This window comes from Tiliqua scincoides, chromosome 1, assembly GCF_035046505.1.
Source record: "Tiliqua scincoides isolate rTilSci1 chromosome 1, rTilSci1.hap2, whole genome shotgun sequence".
Taxonomy (NCBI): domain Eukaryota; kingdom Metazoa; phylum Chordata; class Lepidosauria; order Squamata; family Scincidae; genus Tiliqua; species Tiliqua scincoides.
In genome coordinates, this window is record NC_089821.1 from 221,076,352 (window position 1) to 221,096,584 (window position 20,233).

A 20,233-nucleotide genomic window follows, 5' to 3' on the forward strand; every position below is an offset into this window, starting at 1 on the left:
AATGCCCCAGGGAGCACACCAGATAACAAGAGACCTCATCCTGGTGCTCTCCCCTACATCTGGCATTCTGACTTAACCCATTCCTAAAATCAGGAGGTTGCGCATACACATCATCGCTTGTACCCCATAATGGATTTTTCCTCCAGAAACCCGTCCAATCCCCTTTTAAAGGCGTCTAGGCTAGACGCCAGCACCACATCCTGTGGCAAGGAGTTCCACAGACCGACCACGCGCTGAGTAAAGAAATATTTTCTTTTGTCTGTCCTAACCCGCCCAACACTCAATTTTAGTGGATGTCCCCTGGTTCTGGTATTATGTGAGAGTGTAAAGAGCATCTCCCTATCCACTCTGTCCATCCCCTGCATAATTTTGTATGTCTCAATCATGTCCCCCCTCAAGCGTCTCTTTTCTAGGCTGAAGAGGCCCAAACGCCGTAGCCTTTCCTCATAAGGAAGGTGCCCCAGCCCCGTAATCATCTTAGTCGCTCTCTTTTGCACCTTTTCCATTTCCACTATGTCTTTTTTGAGATGCGGCGACCAGAACTGGACACAATACTCCAGGTGTGGCCTTACCATCGATTTGTACAATGGCATTATAATACTAACCGTTTTGTTCTCAATACCCTTCCTAATGATCCCAAGCATAGAACTGGCCTTCTTCACTGCCGCCGCACATTGGGTCGACACTTTCATCGACCTGTCCACCACCACCCCAAGATCTCTCTCCTGATCTGTCACAGACAGCTCAGAACCCATCAGCCTATATCTAAAGTTTTGATTTTTTGCCCCAATGTGCATGACTTTACACTTACTGACATTGAAGCGCATCTGCCATTTTGCTGCCCATTCTGCCAGTCTGGAGAGATCCTTCTGGAGCTCCTCACAATCACTTCTGGTCTTTACCACTCGGAAAAGTTTGGTGTCGTCTGCAAACTTAGCCACTTCACTGCTCAACCCTGTCTCCAGGTCATTTATGAAGAGTTTGAAAAGCACCGGTCCCAGGACAGATCCTTGGGGCACACCGCTTTTCACCTCTCTCCATTGTGAAAATTGCCCATTGACACCCACTCTCTGCTTCCTGGCCTCCAACCAGTTCTCAATCCACGAGAGGACCTGTCCTCTAATTCCCTGACTGTGGAGTTTTTTCAGTAGCCTTTGGTGAGGGACCGTGTCAAACGCCTTCTGAAAGTCCAGATATATAATGTTCACGGGTTCTCCCGCATCCACATGCCTGTTGACCTTTTCAAAGAATTCTATAAGGTTCGTGAGGCAAGACTTACCCTTACAGAAGCCATGCTGACTCTCCCTCAGCAAGGCCTGTTCGTCTATGTGTTTTGAGATCCTATCTTTGATGAGGCATTCCACCATCTTACCCGGTATGGATGTTAGGCTGACCGGCCTATAGTTTCCCGGGTCCCCCCTCTTTCCCTTTTTAAAAATAGGCGTGACATTTGCTATCCTCCAATCTTCTGGCACCGTGGCCGTTTTGAGGGACAAGTTGCATACCTTAGTCAAGAGATCTGCAACTTCATTCTTCAATTCCTTAATAACCCTTGGGTGGATGCCATCAGGGCCCGGTGACTTATTGATCTTTAATTTATCAATGAGGTCTGAAACATCTTCTCTTTTAACCTCTATCTGACTTAACTCCTCGGTCAGGAGGGGCCGTTCGGGCAGCGGTATCTGCCCGAGGTCTTCTGCCGTGAAGACAGATGCAAAGAACTCATTTAATTTCTCTGCCATCTCTAAGTCTCCTTTTATCTCCCCTTTCCCTCCCTCACCATCCAGAGGGCCAACCGCTTCTCTGGCGGGTTTCCTGCTTCTAACGTATTTGAAGAAGCTTTTATTATTCCCCTTAATGTTGCTGGCCATGCGTTCCTCATAGTCTCGCTTGGCCTCCCCTATCACCTTCTTACATTTCTTTTGCCACAGTTTATGTTCCTTTTTATTCTCCTCATTAGGGCAAGACTTCCATTTACGGAAGGAAGCTTCCTTGCCCTTCACAGCCTCTCTAACTTGGCTGGTTAGCCATGCGGGCACTCTCCTGGATTTAGTGGAACCCTTCTTTCTTTGCGGTATACACCTCTGCTAGGCCTCTATTACTGTTGTTTTAAGCAGCCTCCATGCTCTCTGGAGAGAATGGACTCTTTTTACCCTCCCTTTCAACCTCCTTCTAACCAGCCTCCTCATTTGAGGGAAGTCCGCCCGTCGGAAGTCAAGGGTTTTTGTTAGAGATTTGCCTGGTATTCTTCCCCCAACGTGCACGTCAAAACGGATCGCAGCATGATCACTGTTCCCCAATGGCTCAGTAACGTTTACATCTCTAACCAGGTCCTGTGTACCGCACAAAATTAAATCCAGAGTCACCTGTCCTCTGGTGGGCTCCGTGACTAGCTGATCTAAGCCACAGTCATTTAGCACGTCAAGAAATCCGGTTTCCTTATCGTGACCAGAACACAAATTGACCCAGTCAATATGAGGATAATTGAAGTCCCCCATGATTACAACCCTGTCCTTCCTTGTCACCTCTCTGATCTGTTTCCTCATTTCAAGGTCCCCATCAGATTTCTGGTCTGGAGGACGATAGCACGCCCCCAGTATTACATCGCTGCACAAGCCTGGTAATTTAACCCACAGAGATTCTACGGTGGAGTCGGACCCACCTTCAATCTCTACTTTGCTGGATTCTATCCCTTCCTTAACATAAAGGGCCACCCCACCTCCAACACGCCCCTGCCTGTCCCTCCTGTAGAGTTTATAGCCCGGGATTGCGGTATCCCACTGATTCTCCGCATTCCACCAGGTTTCCGTTATGCCCACTATGTCAATGTTTTCCCTTGTCACCAGACATTCCAGTTCTTTTTGGCATCTCTGCCTGTGGAATTGCACCAGCATTCAAATGACAGCCAAGTTTTGTTAGCACAGCAGTTTGTCAGTGTTGTACTGGCATTCATGACACATCCACTGGCAGGTGGGCTTCTATGTCAGCATTGCACTGGCATACATGTAGATATGCTGGCATATCTCAAGGATAGGATTTGGCTGCTAAAATGCCTTCTAGCATTTGAACAAAATCTTATAGAATACAGTACTCTATTTCCACCCTAGTCAAGCACATACAACATACAATGCAACAAACAGACAAGCACTGATCTTGTACAATCCACATTCATTCTAGTGGGTTTATACAGGAAGAGAGCCTAGTCTAGTTTATTGTGTGCTGGGCACATTATCATTTGCACAAGACAAAACCTGGAGCAACCCAGTAAAGCTACTGACCGTCCATTTGCCAAAGTGTAAATGAATACAAAAGATAGAAACACTTTGCTGACCTGTCCCACATAAGCACAATTCAGCCATGCACAATGGCTGAAATTCATTCTTTTCCATCTCGCACAGAGTTTATTGCCCCCAGAGATACATGGTTCTCAGCACTAATGTGAAACCTAGCAAACATTTCACAAGCACCTTTTCCTGACTCATTTCAATACACAAACACTTCTGTCAAAGATTCAAATGATGGAATCCTTTATGAGGGACCATCTGACACCTGTTTCCAGGACTGTGGCAAGAACTCCTGTGATTTAAAAAAAATCCTACAAAATTAGCAATCACATTGGATAGATCAATTCAAAAATGACTCCGACTGCACCACTGAATTTACTCTCAGTTTCTTTCTTTCTTTCTTTCTTTCTTTCTTTCTTTCTTTCTTTCTTTCTTTCTTTCTTTCTTTCTTTCTTTCTTTCTTTCTTTCTTTCTTTCTTTCTAGTGTCTGATGGCTTTGCTCAAGTAGGTTGGAGTAGATTGATGTCTAAACTGTTCAGTTTGTGGAACGGGGAAAAAATTAGCTCCATTGGGAAAACATGACTGACAAAAATTCAGACAATGCCCATGCACAGCACAAACATGCCTGATTGTCTGTGCTCATCTTCTGAAATTCACACTAGGATGCCAGCATCTGTTGCAAGGTGTCACAATTCTTGGGAATATCAACACAACTCTGGAGTTCAGCAGAGGGCTCAGTCTTTCGAGACAGTGATTTTCCTCAGAAGCTCAGCTGAGCATTTGTAAAGTCGCACATTCAGAGACATTCCTTCAAAGAGTGAGTCGGTTTATAGCACTCAAGCTAATCGCTAGATATGGATCCAGACACACTGCAGCCTCTACAGGTAAATGCTTCCACTTTCTCTAGAAGGTGAATGCACCCCGACTTAGAAAAAATGTTACTGGGACGTGGGTTTGAGTACACAGCAACAGGTGCCCAGTCTGTATCAGAAATGATATTTTCAGAAAGAATAGAATTTTTCAAAAAGGACAATATTTTCAATACCAACTTTCAGAGCTCTGACTGCTTCTATTCTAAAATAATGAACAAAATTAGAGCATCTGCCTAGTAGCAATCAAAGTCAAATTTGGGTCCCTTTGGGGAGAAGGGCTGGGTATAAATAAAGTTTATTATTATTATTTGGATACTAGACCTCTAGCAGTTGCATTCAGTCATCATGACCTATAATACCTGTGATGGACTTTTCCTCCAGAAATCTGTCCACTCCACTTTAAAAATAATCTAGGCCAGGTATCGTTACTACATCCTGTGGCAAGGAATTCCAGAGATTAATTATTCTCTGGATAAAGAAATATTTCATTTTGTCTGTTCTAGCTCTCCTGCCAGTCAACTATGGTGGATGTCCCCTTGTTCTAGTGTACGAGAGAGAAAAGATCTTTCTTCTATCCACTCTATCCATCCCATGCATTAATTTCATACGTGTCAATCATGTCCCCCCTCAGTCTTTTTTCAAGGCTGAACCCCAAACACTAGCCTTTCCTCATAAGGAAGGTGCCACAGCCCAGTAATAGTTTTGGTGACTCTTTGGCAACTTTTCCAGTTTCATTAGATCCTCTTAGAGATGTGGTGACCAGAACTGGACACGGTACTCCACAATACAATACACAAAACAACCATGGTAAAGAATTCTAGACTCCAGAAACCAAGAAGTGTCATACAAAGACTATACAGAAGGAAGGGGGTCAAAGGATATTGCCATGAAGAAAAAATTTTAAGAAATAGTAGGAAGGAATTAGCTGTTAGCAAAAAACACAAATCATTATTCATCTAAATATACATGACTCTTAAAAAGCATATCTGGGATTGGGTCAGTCAACAGTTTCAGTGAAGAATTCTTTTTTTGGGGGGAGGGGGAAGGGGGGAATGCCGTAACATTAAAGGTTAAAAAAAAAAACCCAGTTAGAATAACTGTTAAAATACTTATTCTTTTCATGAGCTGAACCAAAATTTGGCTTTGTTGTAAACCAGAAGATGATTAACGACAACAAGAGCTTGACAACACTGACCAAATTTCTAAAGCACATATGAGTATTTGTAGGTTGACTGGTTGAAAAATGTGAAGTACAAAGCGATTCCCCTCATATTACTAAAGGGTACAAAAGCAGGCATACACTGGCTAAAAACAGACTATAACTGGCTAGGAGTATTATTAAGCAACACATTTATACCTTGGGGAAATTTCTTTTCACAGTATAGGCTGGAAGTGCTAATTGAGTTTTATCCCCTACTAATGGGTAAAGCTAATAAGTCTGGAAAGGCTATTGATTCTAAAGAATTATAAATTGGATAAGACAATTTTTTTCTACCTGCCAACATTATACCCAAATATCTTAGAAAGCCAACACTAAAATGTCTATCCTTTCAGCTAAATGAATGGAATCATCAATAAGTTAATTATTGCCATCATAACTCAGGGGAACTGACATATGAGTAAAATGTATGTAATGACTGCTTATAGTTAAGCTACATGGCTTTGCTGTCTGCAACTGTATTTCACTGCATCTGCTGGCAGTATGGACAAAATGAGCTGCAGTTAAGAAACCAGAGAGTACTTGACCCAATGTCTGAGGAGCCTGACATGTTTCTTAGTGGTAAGCACTGTTGCACTTTTGATAACAATCATATTACATGTTTTGCCGGATATACTCCATGCCTTCAATACCTTGTTTTTAGTGAATTGCCATAAAAAACCCAGATACTTTGCATATGCACATGTATAAGTGGTAGACAGCATCACATATATCTAATAGTCCAGTTCTATTCCTTCATCCTCGCCAATGCAATGGTGCCAAAAAATGCTACCGTTGCATCCTGCAGGATCTTCTCCAGGTACGGGAACAAATATTTCTTTACTAAGGGGAAACCCTCCGTGATATGAAATTGCTGGTGCAAGTCCATGTAGACTCATGCTGTGGGATCGGACTCAGGAAAGAGATTAGATTTCGGCAGCTGCTGCCAATCTTGCCCCTTTCCTGGACCTGATCCGTCGCTTCCCTGTTCTGCCCACCCCCCCTTCTCCCTCCCTCCTGTGCCTCCCCTGCTGGCCTACCTTTGTCAGTGGATCCACAACAATCCACCAGCACACAAGAGGCTGCTCTGGCAGTTTGAGTTTCCAAATTGCTAGAGCACCTTGTATGATTGCCATAAAACAGTCACTGCTGACAGAACACACATTCCGCTGGCAGCTGGCTTGGATAGGATTGGGTCGTAGTCCTGCATATTCATTGGGGAAAGTACTTGTATAAAGGTACCCTTAGAAAATTTTTGCAAAACCCTACAGAAATTCTGATGAACGTGCAAACTACTCTTGTTTTGTGCTCCAGCATACTTTTCCAAGGATCCAAAGGGGCCATTCCAACTGTCCACTTACTTTCCTGCTGATCAAATCTGTGAGTTTCATATACTAATGGAATAATGTACATGATTACATTTCTTCTAGAAAAAAAATAAACCACTGACAGCAAAGGAACAGACATCTGTCTTTTTGATCCCTTTGGGAAGAATAAAGAAGCATTAGAAAGACAGACTTTAATAAATCTACTGAATCCCATTTCATTTATAATTAATATGATTTTTGTGCATGTGTCCTTCAGCAGGGTAGAAGCCAACTACTCAGAAAAAGTAACAGTTTTTTGCACTAGCTAAGAAGAGATCCAAATCATTGTATGTTAACATCTTTCTGTGACTTCTTTCATTTGTGCAGTCCTCATCATTTCATCATGATGAACTGCTAATAGAGTGTAGGATTTTGGTGGCACAGAACAATAGTCTTCATATTCTACAAATCTGCCAATGCATAATGTTCTACATAAATAGAATTATTAGTAAGAAAGAATAAAAGGCCATATATTTTATAACATAATGTATAACATAATTACCTGAACCTGGTACAGTAGAATTTACAGAACAGACTACAATAGGACACTGCTAAACAGAAATGCATTTGTGTGGGTTTGAATAGAAGGACATGTTTAGAAGAAAAAAATTACTTCCAGATAACTTGTGTAGCAACCAGTGTTTTACAAGCCCATTAGAAAAGTTGTGTACCTGGTTGGCTGCATTTGTTTTGGATACACCTAGGGTTGGTTGGGATACAACAGGAAACCATAGTTACATGAGCTGTTCTCACAACTTGCACCCTTCCAAACTTCCTCTTTTGTCAGAAATCATAGTATTATATCATACCAGCAAACCATGGTTTGTATTTGCTCTCCAAAACAGAATTGTACTCCTCACCTTTCTTGATCACCACAAATAGGAATAGATTTATTGTTTCAAGTTACGATTTATTTTTTGCTCAGTTATGTGAATGTGGCTGTACCTTTACATAGAACACAAGGGAATCTGTGACTATATGGCAGCAGTGGTGAATCATGGAATCTCATAGTGGTGGAAATGCTGTGATAATGTGCCTAAACTACCAGCTAAAGCTTCTCAAACTAGGGTGGGGTGGGTGACTTGGGAGAAGTTTTCTGCAGCCAACTAACAGATATTTTGCACTTTCATTACTATTTCTCATGAATGCTGGTCCAAACACTCCTGCCTCTGCATTCACCTTCTGGTATTTTAAGCATTTAATTACACCTTTCAGTAACACTGTCCTAAAATTGTAGCATAGTACTTGACCTCTTCTGAGTGGCATACAGTAAAAAAGACATAGTGGAAATGGAAAAGGTGCAAAAGAGAGCGACTAAGATGATTACTGGGCTGGGGCACCTTCCTTATGAGGAAAGGCTATGGCGGCGTTTGGGCCTCTTCAGCCTAGAAAAGAGGCGCCTGAGGGGGGAAATGATTGAGGCATACAAAATTATGCAGGGGATGGACAGAGTGGATAAGGAGATGCTCTTTACACTCTCGCATAACACCAGAACCAGGGGACAGCCACTAAAATTGAGTGTTGGGAGAGTTAGGACAGACAAAAGAAAATATTTCTTTACTCAGCGTGTGGTCGGTCTGTGGAACTCCTTGCCACAGGATGTGGTGACAGCATCTGGTCTGGATGACTTTAAAAGGGGATTGGACAAGTTTCTGGAGGAAAAATCCATTATAGGTTACAAGCCATGTTGTGTATGTGCAACCTCCTGATTTTAGAAATGGGCTATGTCAGAATGCCAGATGCAAGGGAGGGCACCAGGATGAGGTCTCTTGTTATCTGGTGTGCTCCCTGGGGCATTTGGTGGGCTGCTGAGAGATACAGGAAGCTGGACTAGATGGGCCTGTGGCCTGATCCAGTGGGGCTGTTCTTAAGTTCTTAATTCAGAGGTTCAAGTTCATAGCGGTTGGTAACCTTCAGTCTTGAAAGACTATGGTATAAGCCTACAGCACCCAGTATTCCAAGGTGGTCTCCCATCCAAGTACTAACCAGGCCTGACCCTGCTTAGCTTCCGAGATCAGATGAGATCGGGCATCTGCAGGGTTACAGTTGGTTCAGTGTCATCCTTCAATTTCTGCTGTGAATAAATTCCATGGATCTAGCTGTTGCCTGTATTTTCCAATTTCTCCCTCTTTTTTAAAGAGTGAATTTTCCTTAATTAAATTGTATGAGGTGGGAAATACTTTTAAGAAAATATATAAAACAAATGCTTCTTAAGCAGTAGGTCCTCTTTAATGAAGAAAACATTACACACCTTTATACAAACACATTATTTCCCCAGAGGTTAGAATGGCTCCAAGTAGTAAAATGTTTAATTAGATGGCTTTTTTCCTCCCTAAAATGCTTATGATTTTTATCATTTACCTTAGAATCTCATTCCAGTCTCTCTGGCAAATAGCGTCTCTCAGGAGCACTTAGTATTGAATTCACCTCCATAATTCCCATCCCTGCTCCAGCATACTACTATTTGAGGCAATGGGACATGAAAGTAAAATCTAAGGGCCCAATCCTAACAGGTTGCTGTGCTGTTTGAACTTGCATTTCCACAGTGCAGTGGCCTTTCCAGTGTCACAAAATGCAAAATGTACAACTGGGCCACAGCGAGCGGTGGTGACCCTGTGACAGCAGCAATCCTGGATGCCCTGGTGCCAGTAGCGAAGAGGGTGGGTGGTGAGCAGCTGATGGGTGGAATGGGGTAGAAAGGGGGAAGAATGGGGGAGGGCTGAGAGGGATGCGCTGAGGGCATTTATTGGTGGCAGCAGCTCCACTGATATCCTATCCCTCTTCGCAGCTTTGATCCACCTCCCAGGTCCACTCAGAGTTGCAGCAGCCAAAGAGCTGGTACATTCCAAGTAGATCTATTACGTAAGCAGAGGCTTACGCCAAGGTAAGGGAATGAACGTTCCCTTACTGAAAGGGCATCCGGAATTGCATCCTATCTAGAAGAGGCATCTGCACTGCCCCCCCCCCAACATAACAATATGTTAGGTTATGTTTCAATTATAATTTCGTAATGTTGGGCAACAAATTATGTCTTTCCACAGTCTTCAATTTTCTTTTTCAAATAAGAAGCAAAAGTAATGGATTTTCCTCACTGTGGCCTTGAATGCATCTCATGCTACCCCAGGATTTACTCCTCAATCAACATCATTATCAAAATTATGAGTCACTGTCTCAGCAATATCATATACTGCTCACTTATTTAGAAAAGTGTCGGTAAGTGTTCAGTCACAGTAAGCCACCTTTGAGTCTTGTTTCATGTGGAGCAAGCCACAGACTACTCAGGCATGAACAGACCACACTCAGTGTGGTCTATATCTGCCTGCGTAACATGAGCTGCCAGTCCTGGAAATGTCAGTATATGGTTCAATCACAAATCTGATTTATATCTGTTGGAATAAAATGTGCAGTCACTTTCCTGAGGGTATAATTTTCTAAACACATCAACCAAATCATATTGATTTACAATGTTTGTCAAAGGAGTAGGTGGAGGAGACCTTTCATGGGATGACAAAGCTGTAGAGTTTTCCCAGACAAGCTCAAGCACAGTGTTCACATCCCTTCTATAATCCATTTCCCTTCTCCAAATTGATCTAGTTTAGCAATTGTTAGTAAAAAGAACTCATGTTAGGGGCACAAACTGAGTGAATGGCAAGAACAGATCCCCTCGAGGGACACTTTACAAAGATGTAATAATCTGCTGAATTAGCTTTTCTAGTTATAAATGCGAAATAAAAGTTTTTGAAAATAAAACAGTCACTCCTTTTTCTTTGATGACCCAGCTGTGGCAACTTGTCTGTTCAATCATTTCATTCTAAGGAGAGATGAATTACAGTGAATTACAGTGAACCCTTGATTTAAACAGACTAAAAGAAAGGGAGGCGTGTCCATTAACGCTGAAAGTCCATTAAATTTGAATTCACTGAAGTTAATGGAGATGTGCATGCATAAAGCACATATGACTAGTTTTTAATGAAGTAGACAATGTCAGTTGATTCTGAAGTCTGTTAAATAAAGGTCCATCAAATCAATGGTTCACAGTAAAAAAAGTTTTGATGAGTCATTGTAATACATTATGTGGAAGTCTCTTGAGAATTGGTCCCAAATGTCCACCCTCACTTTCCCCCCACCATATAGATGAGGAACTATTTCTTATATTCTAAAAAAAAAAAAAAGGCCTTTCTTGCAAGGATAATCTTGAGATTTCTCTCCACAGCCTACGGATCTAGTGATTATATGTGGAGCTTTACATCCTAGGTTGTCGATAAATCTGTCCGCTTCCCTTTTAAAGGCATCTTGGTCAGGTGCCATCACAATGCCTGACAGGATAAAGTTCCACAGATTAATTACATGCTCAGTAAAGAAATATTTCCTTTTGTCTGACTCTCCCACAAGTCAATCTCCCCTAGTTACGGTGCTGGGTTGTATGAGAACAAACAAAACTTTCCTCTGTCCTTCCCATGCATAATCATGCCTCCCTCCTTTCTTCTTTCTTCTAGACCAGGGGTCTCCAAACCCAGGCCCGGGGGATAGATGTGACATGCAACAAGCCTCTATCTGGCCCGCGGCAAGCCTCTGGACCTCTGCAAGCCTCCGGATCACTCAACCGAATGTGACCAGAGCTGTGCTCGTTGCATCTAGATGGTGTTCTGAGGGCCAGGGAGGCTATGCAGCTCCCCTCAAAATGCCTTCTAAAGGCCTAAAAACACTTCCTGGTTTTCCTGAAAAAAACCAGAAGTGACGTTTTTGGGTTGTCTCAAGGCCCTTAGGCTTTCTTTCTAATGTATTTATTTAAATTTTATACTTAAAATTTATTTTTCCAGTTCTTGATACCATGCCAGATATTTTATAAGGCCCTCTAGCTTAAAAGTTTAGAAACCCCTGTTCTAGACTGAAAAGCCCAAAAGGTTGTAGCCTTTTCAAAACGAATCTATCTAATGTCAGTGAAAATTCAATTAATAAGTGCCACAAGTGTAAGGTACCTCAGTATAAGTACCTTGGAACGTATCTTTCTCAATTTCAATTCAGCAGGCATTGAAGGCATGAACAGATGAAGAATACTTCTTTTTTTGCTTCCATCTACCAGTTAGCATTATGGTGAAAAAGACAATGAATCATTTTTCAGTCACGCATTGACTGCACCACTTCACAGAAGGGCACTTGGACATGTTCAGCAGAGCTGTTCATGAGCTGGAATACCTGCTGAGCAGAAATTAAGAAGGATACTCTCTGAGGTACTTACGCTGAAGCAAAAGGCTCTTTAAAGCCTCTCAGGTTTTTAGGCACACAAATCATCATGAAATACATGGAAAGCCACAGATGGCATCGATGCACTTGAATTTTTGCATTCAGAACCTACGGGCTGTGTGTTCGTATGTGCCATTCATTTCAAGGCACCAGGTGACGCAACCCTTAGTGATGCTACTACTCCTGAGTAGGGCTCTGAACTGGAACGCCCCATGCAGTCAAGGGAGTATGGAACCCTGAGGTTTGAGCTTTGGTTTGGGCTTGCTGCTGTCTCCATTTCTGAAGTCCCCATGTTGATCATGGGGGGATAACCATTCTGGCATGTCAAACTCCCTAATTCTTCAGGGTCTCCAGGTGAGGTATTATCCTGGGGTATGGTCTTAGGGGTTCTCTCATACTGCCCTGTGCCCCCTGGTTTTGATCCACGCTGGCACCAATGAGGGTGTTCTCTTTGATTGGGGAGATTTCATTTGAATTAGTCTTTGGATAATAACAGGTTCCCTCTACTTTGGACAGCATCAGAAAGCTAAAATTGAGAGCTCCCATATCTCCTCCACCTATTAGGTAACCCGTGTCTATTCTATTGTGAGGGGAAATGGGGATACAGTCACAAACACCATCTTCTTTCTTGCAAATGGAGACTCAAAGTAACTGCAAAAATCCTTTAAAGATATCCACTTAGTCTTCTCAGCGGTTTGACAGATTTGTTACATCAAGAACAAATTTGATTTAAGAGTTGTAATAAGAATTTACATCAATAAATTATAATAGATTGGTGATTAGTGGTATTATTTATATGCAATATTTTTGTTCCTCTTATAATGCTGCTGTCTGCTTCACAGGGATTAATTATTTTCATAATTTTGTCTAAGTAGCAATATAGAAAATGTCAAAAAGAAAATTAGATTTTCACTTTCCAGACACAGAAATTTAATTAAAGCCAACTCACAGTCAAAGGACGGCATCCTTCACCAGTTCCCTGATGTGGCAATGATGCCATGCAAGAGACCAAAGCTCAAAAAGTGAATCAGGGAATATTAATTGTTAAGTTTGCTAGACTGTGCATATGTTAAAACTTAGTCCCTAGAGTTTGCCATGGCCCTTTGTTTTATAAAAGTATCTGAAACATCCACCATTTTGGACTGCTTGTACACCACACTCATGTGACATATTGCATTGCTGCTCCATATGGTGAAACTAAATACATCTAGTGACCACCCAATCAAACTCACAACTTTATGCGGCACCGGATTCAAAATAAAAAAAAATTGGAGGCATTACTCTTATACCAACCCCCATAGATGCAATGGATAACATATAAACTGGCACTTGTATAAGAATTTGTGAAAGCTAGTGGATAAGCATTTGTAGCATAATGAACACTTGCAGTTTCTGGGGCAGCCCCAACTTCAAAAAGGGCTCCAAGGGGCACATATTCGCTGCAGGATACCTAGGAAAACTCCACAATGGAGTGTTAATGGAACTTACTGAATGAAAGCCCAGTATGAGGCAGGAGTTTTCAGAGCAAGGTTAAGGGGTGAGAGGCCAAACACACATACTAACTGGGATCATAAACAACAGGTAAAATTTGATGATCAGCCTGTTTTACAGGCTCTCACATGCCAACTTTCAACAGAGTACAATAAGGGTTTTTCTTTTGAAAATCAGAAATTCCTGTTTAAGAATTCTCTCAGAAGGTGAAAGTGCCACATCTATTTTTGAGTGCACCAATAACTCTCTCAAAGCAATAGGTAGGACTTTAGTCCTCCATTACATCCATGGAGACTACATAGCTACATTATTACAACCGCAGTTTCCACAACTGCACAATACCCTATCGCTTTGCACATGGTAACTGACTAAGCTGAAGTGCTTTAGTCTTACTACTATTTCTCACAAAATAACTGTTCTAGACAGGTATCACTTCCGTGTGTGAAAGTGTGTGTTTGCTGCAGTGTATAACAAATGCACATATGTCTATTGCCACACCTATACCAGGGATCCATCAGGAATGATAGATTCCAGACACATGTACATGCACTCATAAAAGAAACAGTCATTGAGGGAATTGTGTGAGGAAAGTGTCTCTTAAGACAGTGGTTCTCAAACTCCCAGGGAGTTTGAGCCCTGCTGTAAGTCCTTGAGGGGGAAGGGGGAAACAGCGATGCGATCACCAGAATTGCGTCACTTTGAAGGGGCGCAGGGGCCTGCTGAGACTTACTACAGCCTAAAGCAGCCTCCCGAGGGTGCAGAGAGCCCCATGCCAGCCTCCGCAGGGCTCACCAACATGCAGAGACAGCCAAAATAACAATCGCGATTCACTTCGCAACTGCAAACCGGAAGAGGGTTGAGATTGTTATTTGTACATTCTCCACATGTTGGGGAGCTCTGCAGAGGCTGGCACAGGGCTCCCCGCACCCCTGGGAGGCTACTGCAGGCCGTAGTAAGTCTCAGCAAGCCCCTGCGCCCCTTCAAAGTGATGCAATCCTAGCGATCGTGTTGCTGCCTCCCCCTGCCCCTTAAGGGGGCAGAGGCCAGGGCTCTCTAGCTGGGGCATCACAACGCCCCAATTTGAGAAACATTGTCTTAAGATGACATTCACCAGGAGTGCGCTTATGTAGCTTTTAAAGTAGGACTCCCCCCTTTTTTAGCAGCAGCTTTACCAACTATAGGTTACAAATTATGTATTTATGCTTAATAATAGTAGGATTATCTCCAGTTACAAAAGCATTTTACTGTTCCTATGGGAATAGGTTATTTTTTTCCCCCCAGAAATCTTTAGAATATATCTCAAAAATGATGCCGGAATAAATGAAAGCTAAGCCATTTTTGTATTTACATTATGGCTATGTAAAAGCTTGCATCCCTTGGCCTAGCAATCTTTTTCTTAGCATCCCTCCTTTATGACGTGTTTATATTCCCTTGTGGACTGTAATCTCCTATTGTTATCCTATTTTTCAAACAAGCCTTTCAGGTTCCTGTTAAAATAGGCTATGTATTTTTCTATAATGCTTATTTTAAAGTTGAAACTTCAGGAACCTTTCTAGTAGTTAATTAACCATAAATGTGCTTTCATGCATATGCAAACCCATCCCTCCAAGCGCTTTATTAATTATTTCAAAGATATTTAGAGGTCAGCACTCATGGAAATTTCTATGCATGGAGCATCATTAATATAAAACACAGAACAGAGAGATGGGAGAGATTTTGTTACCATTAGACATGGGTAGAGTATAATCTCTAAGTTATTTTTAACTAGTTTAATACAACCAACTTCTCTCTGCAAGACATAAGTACTATCAACACACATAATGAGTTTCCCAATCACAGCCTTCTCATACAATAATATAACTATAAGAGCCTGATCCTATTCCAGGGCAGTGCCGGCAGCCACTGTGCTGCTCGGGCAACTGCCGTCACAAAAGTGCCATAAGGTTTCCAACTGAAAACCGAAAGTGGCTTCCAATTGCCGATTGGCACTATTTTCAGTAGTAGGGAGGCCCACAGAGGGGGCTGAGAGCCTCCCAGGCATTCCCCAAGGCCAGCCCAATACCTCCAGGCAAATTTTACAGCTCCTTGGTCCCTACTGAACTGAAATCACTGCGATGCCATCGCTGGCCCCTTGTCCTGCCCCTTCAAGAACTTAGAAGGTTCCCAACTCCTCCATAGGAGTTTGCGAACCACTGTTCTAAAGAATGATGGGGCAGGTTGAAAGCCTTGGAAAGAAGCATGCCGCAAGGAAGAATCCAAAAAGTAAAGAAAAATTGTAAAAGGGGATAGCAGAGACTATAAGTCCAGGGTCAGGAAGGTGGAAAGGTAACCTTACTTAACATACTGATCTGAGATACATTGATGGTCCATCCTCATTGGCAATCTTTCCAATGTGGCCCACAGTGTCTCCATGCTATTTGGTTTAGTGCAACTGTTGTCCAGTGCAGCAGTCCCTATTGTTTAAATGACCTGGAAAAGGTATCTGACCAGTGAGTAGCCGGTGGGCCGGGGGTTCTTTTGATGTGGTATGGGATCCAGTGTGTGATCTAAGATAGCAAAACAAATCTTTGGCTGCCAGTTTTAGCATATGTGCAGTGGCCCTGCTATTAAACCTTATCAGTCACAAAACTTACTTTGCAATTGTTATTGAAATGCAGTTTCATTGCAAATGTCATGTCTAATTACTATGCATCGGTGTTAACACATGACTGCTCTTAGTTACAGCAATCCAGGGTGCAATCCAAACCTGCGCTAAAACGAGACTTGCACTGCATCCAACACGGGTTTGTGGGCAGCAGCGGCTCAGCCAGAGGCAACGGGAAACTCTTCCCCTTACCCCTGGGGACCCCCCATGCCTACCTTTGCGGCTTGTGTCAGCGCAGCCGCACCGAAAGAAGCAGCTGCTGGGAAGCAGGCATGCAGTCTTATGTCAGCTGACGCGGCTTCCTCATCAGGAGGCGCAAATGGCATGTTTGCAACCTTCATGGCATGTTTGCAACCTTTACGGCGCGTTTGCAAGCTTCCTGGGCCGGCCCAAGGGACTTGGGCAGCCCAAGTCTATGTTAGGATTGCGCCCCCAGTGGAATAAATCCTTTCACTTATTTTCTTTCTCTTACGTTGTAGATAGGATTTTGACTTCTAGATCAATTAAGGGCAAGTTATTTAAAAAAAACAAAACTCCTGCATTGTGAGTACATTTCCTTGATAACATCAAATGCAGACAGTCAAAACTTAATGGAACTACTGGCTATGTTCATTATGTCATTACATTTCTGAGTATACCACCATCAGAATGAAAACATTCTTGCACATTTTGGTAAACTAAATAAAGTTAATGACAAAACTAAACTGTCTCTATAATTTAAGATTTTTGAGCACTTAAGAGAGTAGAGAATTCCACAAACATACTCTGGATCAACTCCAGTGCCATCAATATGGCTACTCAGACGATAGTGGCTTGACTGGTTAATCCCATTTCCATTCAAAACAGATGTATAAATTAATGTTACCACACAATGATGTTGCAGTGTTAGCATTTCTGAAGATATGATCACAACTAGAAAGCTAATATCTTACTCAGAAGGATGATACAGATAAAATAACCTATTATTTCAGCACAATGTAATAGTAATATTTACCGTAGGGACCACGCACACTAATTACCATTATGAAGTAAGAAAATGTCTGAAAAGAATTTTTGTCTTTTACTACAGCACTTAGCTAATTTACTTACAGCCCAATCCTGTGGTCTGTGACACAGCTCTGTGCCGCGGGCTACAGTTGCAAACGTGCCGTAAGGTACATTTGTGGGGCTCACCACCGGGCTCCCACTGGAGCTAGCCCAGCACCGGCTGGAGCTGGGCTAGCATGTGGCGGTCACCCTGGTTCCGTGGCTTGGCGGTCTCCCGGACCACCGGGCTGTAGACAGGGAGGCGAGGGTGTGGCCGGGAGTGTGGGGGAGGCATTCCAGGGGTCAGGTGGGAGGCATGTCGGGGGAGGGGACGAGGCGGATCCGCAGAGCTGACTTCCGCAGGATCCAAGGTGCTCGTGGAGGGCTGTGCGCCCTACATGAGCGCCTTTACCTTAGGGCCAACCTTTTGGTCGGCGCTAAAGAGAGTAGCCTCATTGTGGGGATGTTTCCCTTACTCAGGGGAACGTCCCCTTCTCCCAAGGTGCCTCCCACAGTATCGCGGGAGGCGCAGGATCCAGCGGCAGTCCTCCACAGAGCCATTGAGCCTGGGCGCTTGCAGGCAGCTCAGGATTGGGCTGCCCATAAGTTATCAGTAATGGGTTACATCCAAAGAGCTTCTCCTGTTAATGTTGGGTAATCATCTTTTGTTGATTCTTCTCCCCTCTGCACCTTTCCCCATCAAAAATCTATTCCTGAGGTTTGGGAGACACTCATGGTGCTTTAGTTTTTAGTTTTAGCTACTAATTTTAATTCAGTTAAGAATATGCATTCAAGTTGAAATAAAATAAAATTACAGTATAAAATGTTTGCATTTCTTCTCAGAACATTCCTTCGTTGACTCAAATATCTCTGTTTTACCCAAGTCATATTCAACAATGACTTGCACCAGTGTAAAGGATGGAATCAATGTCAAAGATTTCTTCAAGTTCTCACGTCAGATTTGCTGTTGTCACCAGCAAAAACCATGGAAACTGAGCTGCAATTACTGAACAACCAAGTCAATTGGGACTATCTTAGTTTCCTTTCCTGCTCCAGAATTTTGACAATGGTGCATTTGACAGATTCTCACAACAGATAAGGACATAATTTATTTTCTAATTCCACAAGAGTAGGCAACAGCAAATTGTGTCAACAGCATGGAGTAGAGTGAAGGCAAAAGCAGATGTGACACTGTGTTCTGTCTCTGTTACTCCCAACAGTATTTTTTAAATTAAAAAAAAAAAAAGGCTTGGAAGTCTGTGATTAGGGGCAGAAAAGTGACAGAAGAAGATGCAGCTTGTTCCTCCCATTCTGCCATTACTTTTGTACCTATAGAGAGAAAGGCAGTCCCTATATATTTTGCTCTGTGAATGGTAAAGCAATTTGGGAAGGACTATTTTAGCATACAAATGGCAGGATGGGAAAGGTTAAGTAGTTCACCCCACCATCTTTCCAAATACAACCTCACTGAAGCCATTTTCAGACATTACTTCTAGGTGCTGAAAAGGGAGCAAGAATGAGCCAGTTGCCAAGTATTTCTGATCATATCTCCCTGGGTAAGCATTTGCTGCTGTACTTGTGGGGAGGCAGGTTCTGGGGGCTGCATCTGTGAAGCAGCAGAGTTTGGTGGTAATTAGTTATCTCAAACCAACTGCAACAAAACCAAACAATTTGGCCATAACAAGCATATTAGACAATCTGTTTTCTAAATCTTCAATTTTTCTTCTATAGGATCCTTGCTTCTATAGGATCCTTGCTGCCACTATCATGTATGTGAACAATTCTCTCAAATAAACTTAGTCTACTTTAGTGTGACAGTAAAAAAAGCTTAAGGTTCAATGTAATGTTCATCTCTAATCTCATATACAATTTTTTGTTATCATTAACAAATGCTGTGTATCAAACAGAATGCCAGTTTAAGCAATTTTTTCTAAATTTGTGTTCTTCAAAGTCAACATCAAATATAATTTCCCAGAATGGCATCCTTTCCCCACTTTTGGGAAACCTTAGATATGTTGATCAGGATATCTGTCTGAGCATTTAAAAAAAGCATTTTTTGTGGCAATTAGTCTGAGGTTTACCATTCTTTTTTTTCTGTAAAATGACTGGCCTAATATGACATGGTACTGCCTACAACTTTGAAATTTGACAGCAAGAAAGAAAAAGACATTCTCCACAGCTGTTTTATAAGGTTCACTGTACAGTTCATGAAAGAATCACTGCATTCTGTTTCTGATCAGTCAGAAGGGCTGTTTCAGAAGAAAGTCAACCTTTTTTGTTGCATCGAAGCAGCATTTCTCTCCCTAATCAAGCAGAAAGGATACCTGGCCTAGCAAATGCTCTGGTTGATCAGCCTTGCACTCAGCACAATGGTAATTAGCAGACATAACTTCGCCAGCCAGAAAGTCTATTTGAAATTCCAGTTACAGTACTTTTCCTATTAGCACTTGAAGATAGGCCAATGAAGTTAACAACTTATTTGACTCTAAGGAAGTGATGTGGAGGTCATTCAGATTTTTTTTTTTGTCTGTAGTTTATAGCTATCATTATTTAACACTTAATGATGATGAAGTACTAATGTGAAAAATGTATGCATATGCTTATAAAAGAAATGCCCTTTAAAACCAGGTTCGAGTACTACAGAGGTAGCACATAAAGGATTTTCCAAATTGGAAATCAGTATTTTCCAATTGACAGTCCACCAAAAGAAGCAGATGTTAAGAAAAATGATAATTCAATAAATATATCTGAAACAAGTGACAAAAAGATGCTTGTTTTTTTAAGTTAGTAATTTCTTTCCCCTGTTTAAGGCATGTAGCATACAAAATAATACCAGATGACTTACCCACACAAGGGAGAGAGTAGCCAAGCACAGGGTCATGGACAAACTGGCGATCATTCAGCAAAGTCACAGAGTATAAATGAAAACAGTCCAGGCAAATGACATGGCGATGTATGCACTCGAATACCAACACAGGACTCCTGAAATACAAAAATGGAGATGTAATTTGCCTTCAGTGTGCCACTATGGCTACTCTGATGAAGTTACTATATTTCTACATCGCCTTTTGGTCAAGGCACAAGACAGTCTATGTTTTACAGTAAGT

The 20,233-nt window shown here is 42.2% G+C and overlaps 1 protein-coding gene and 1 pseudogene across 3 annotated transcripts in view; both read right to left on the reverse strand.

The window, feature by feature from the left end:
• PRKN (parkin RBR E3 ubiquitin protein ligase) overlaps positions 1–20,233 on the reverse strand; it is an 862,188-nt gene that overhangs the window by 270,113 nt on the left and 571,842 nt on the right. For all 3 annotated transcript variants that reach the window (XM_066616280.1, XM_066616288.1, XM_066616297.1), the window contains one exon: positions 19,972–20,108. In XM_066616280.1, coding sequence (XP_066472377.1) covers positions 19,972–20,108 — 137 coding nt within the window. The remainder of the gene's footprint in view (positions 1–19,971; positions 20,109–20,233) is intronic.
• Positions 8,659–8,772, reverse strand: LOC136637890 (5S ribosomal RNA; annotated as a pseudogene).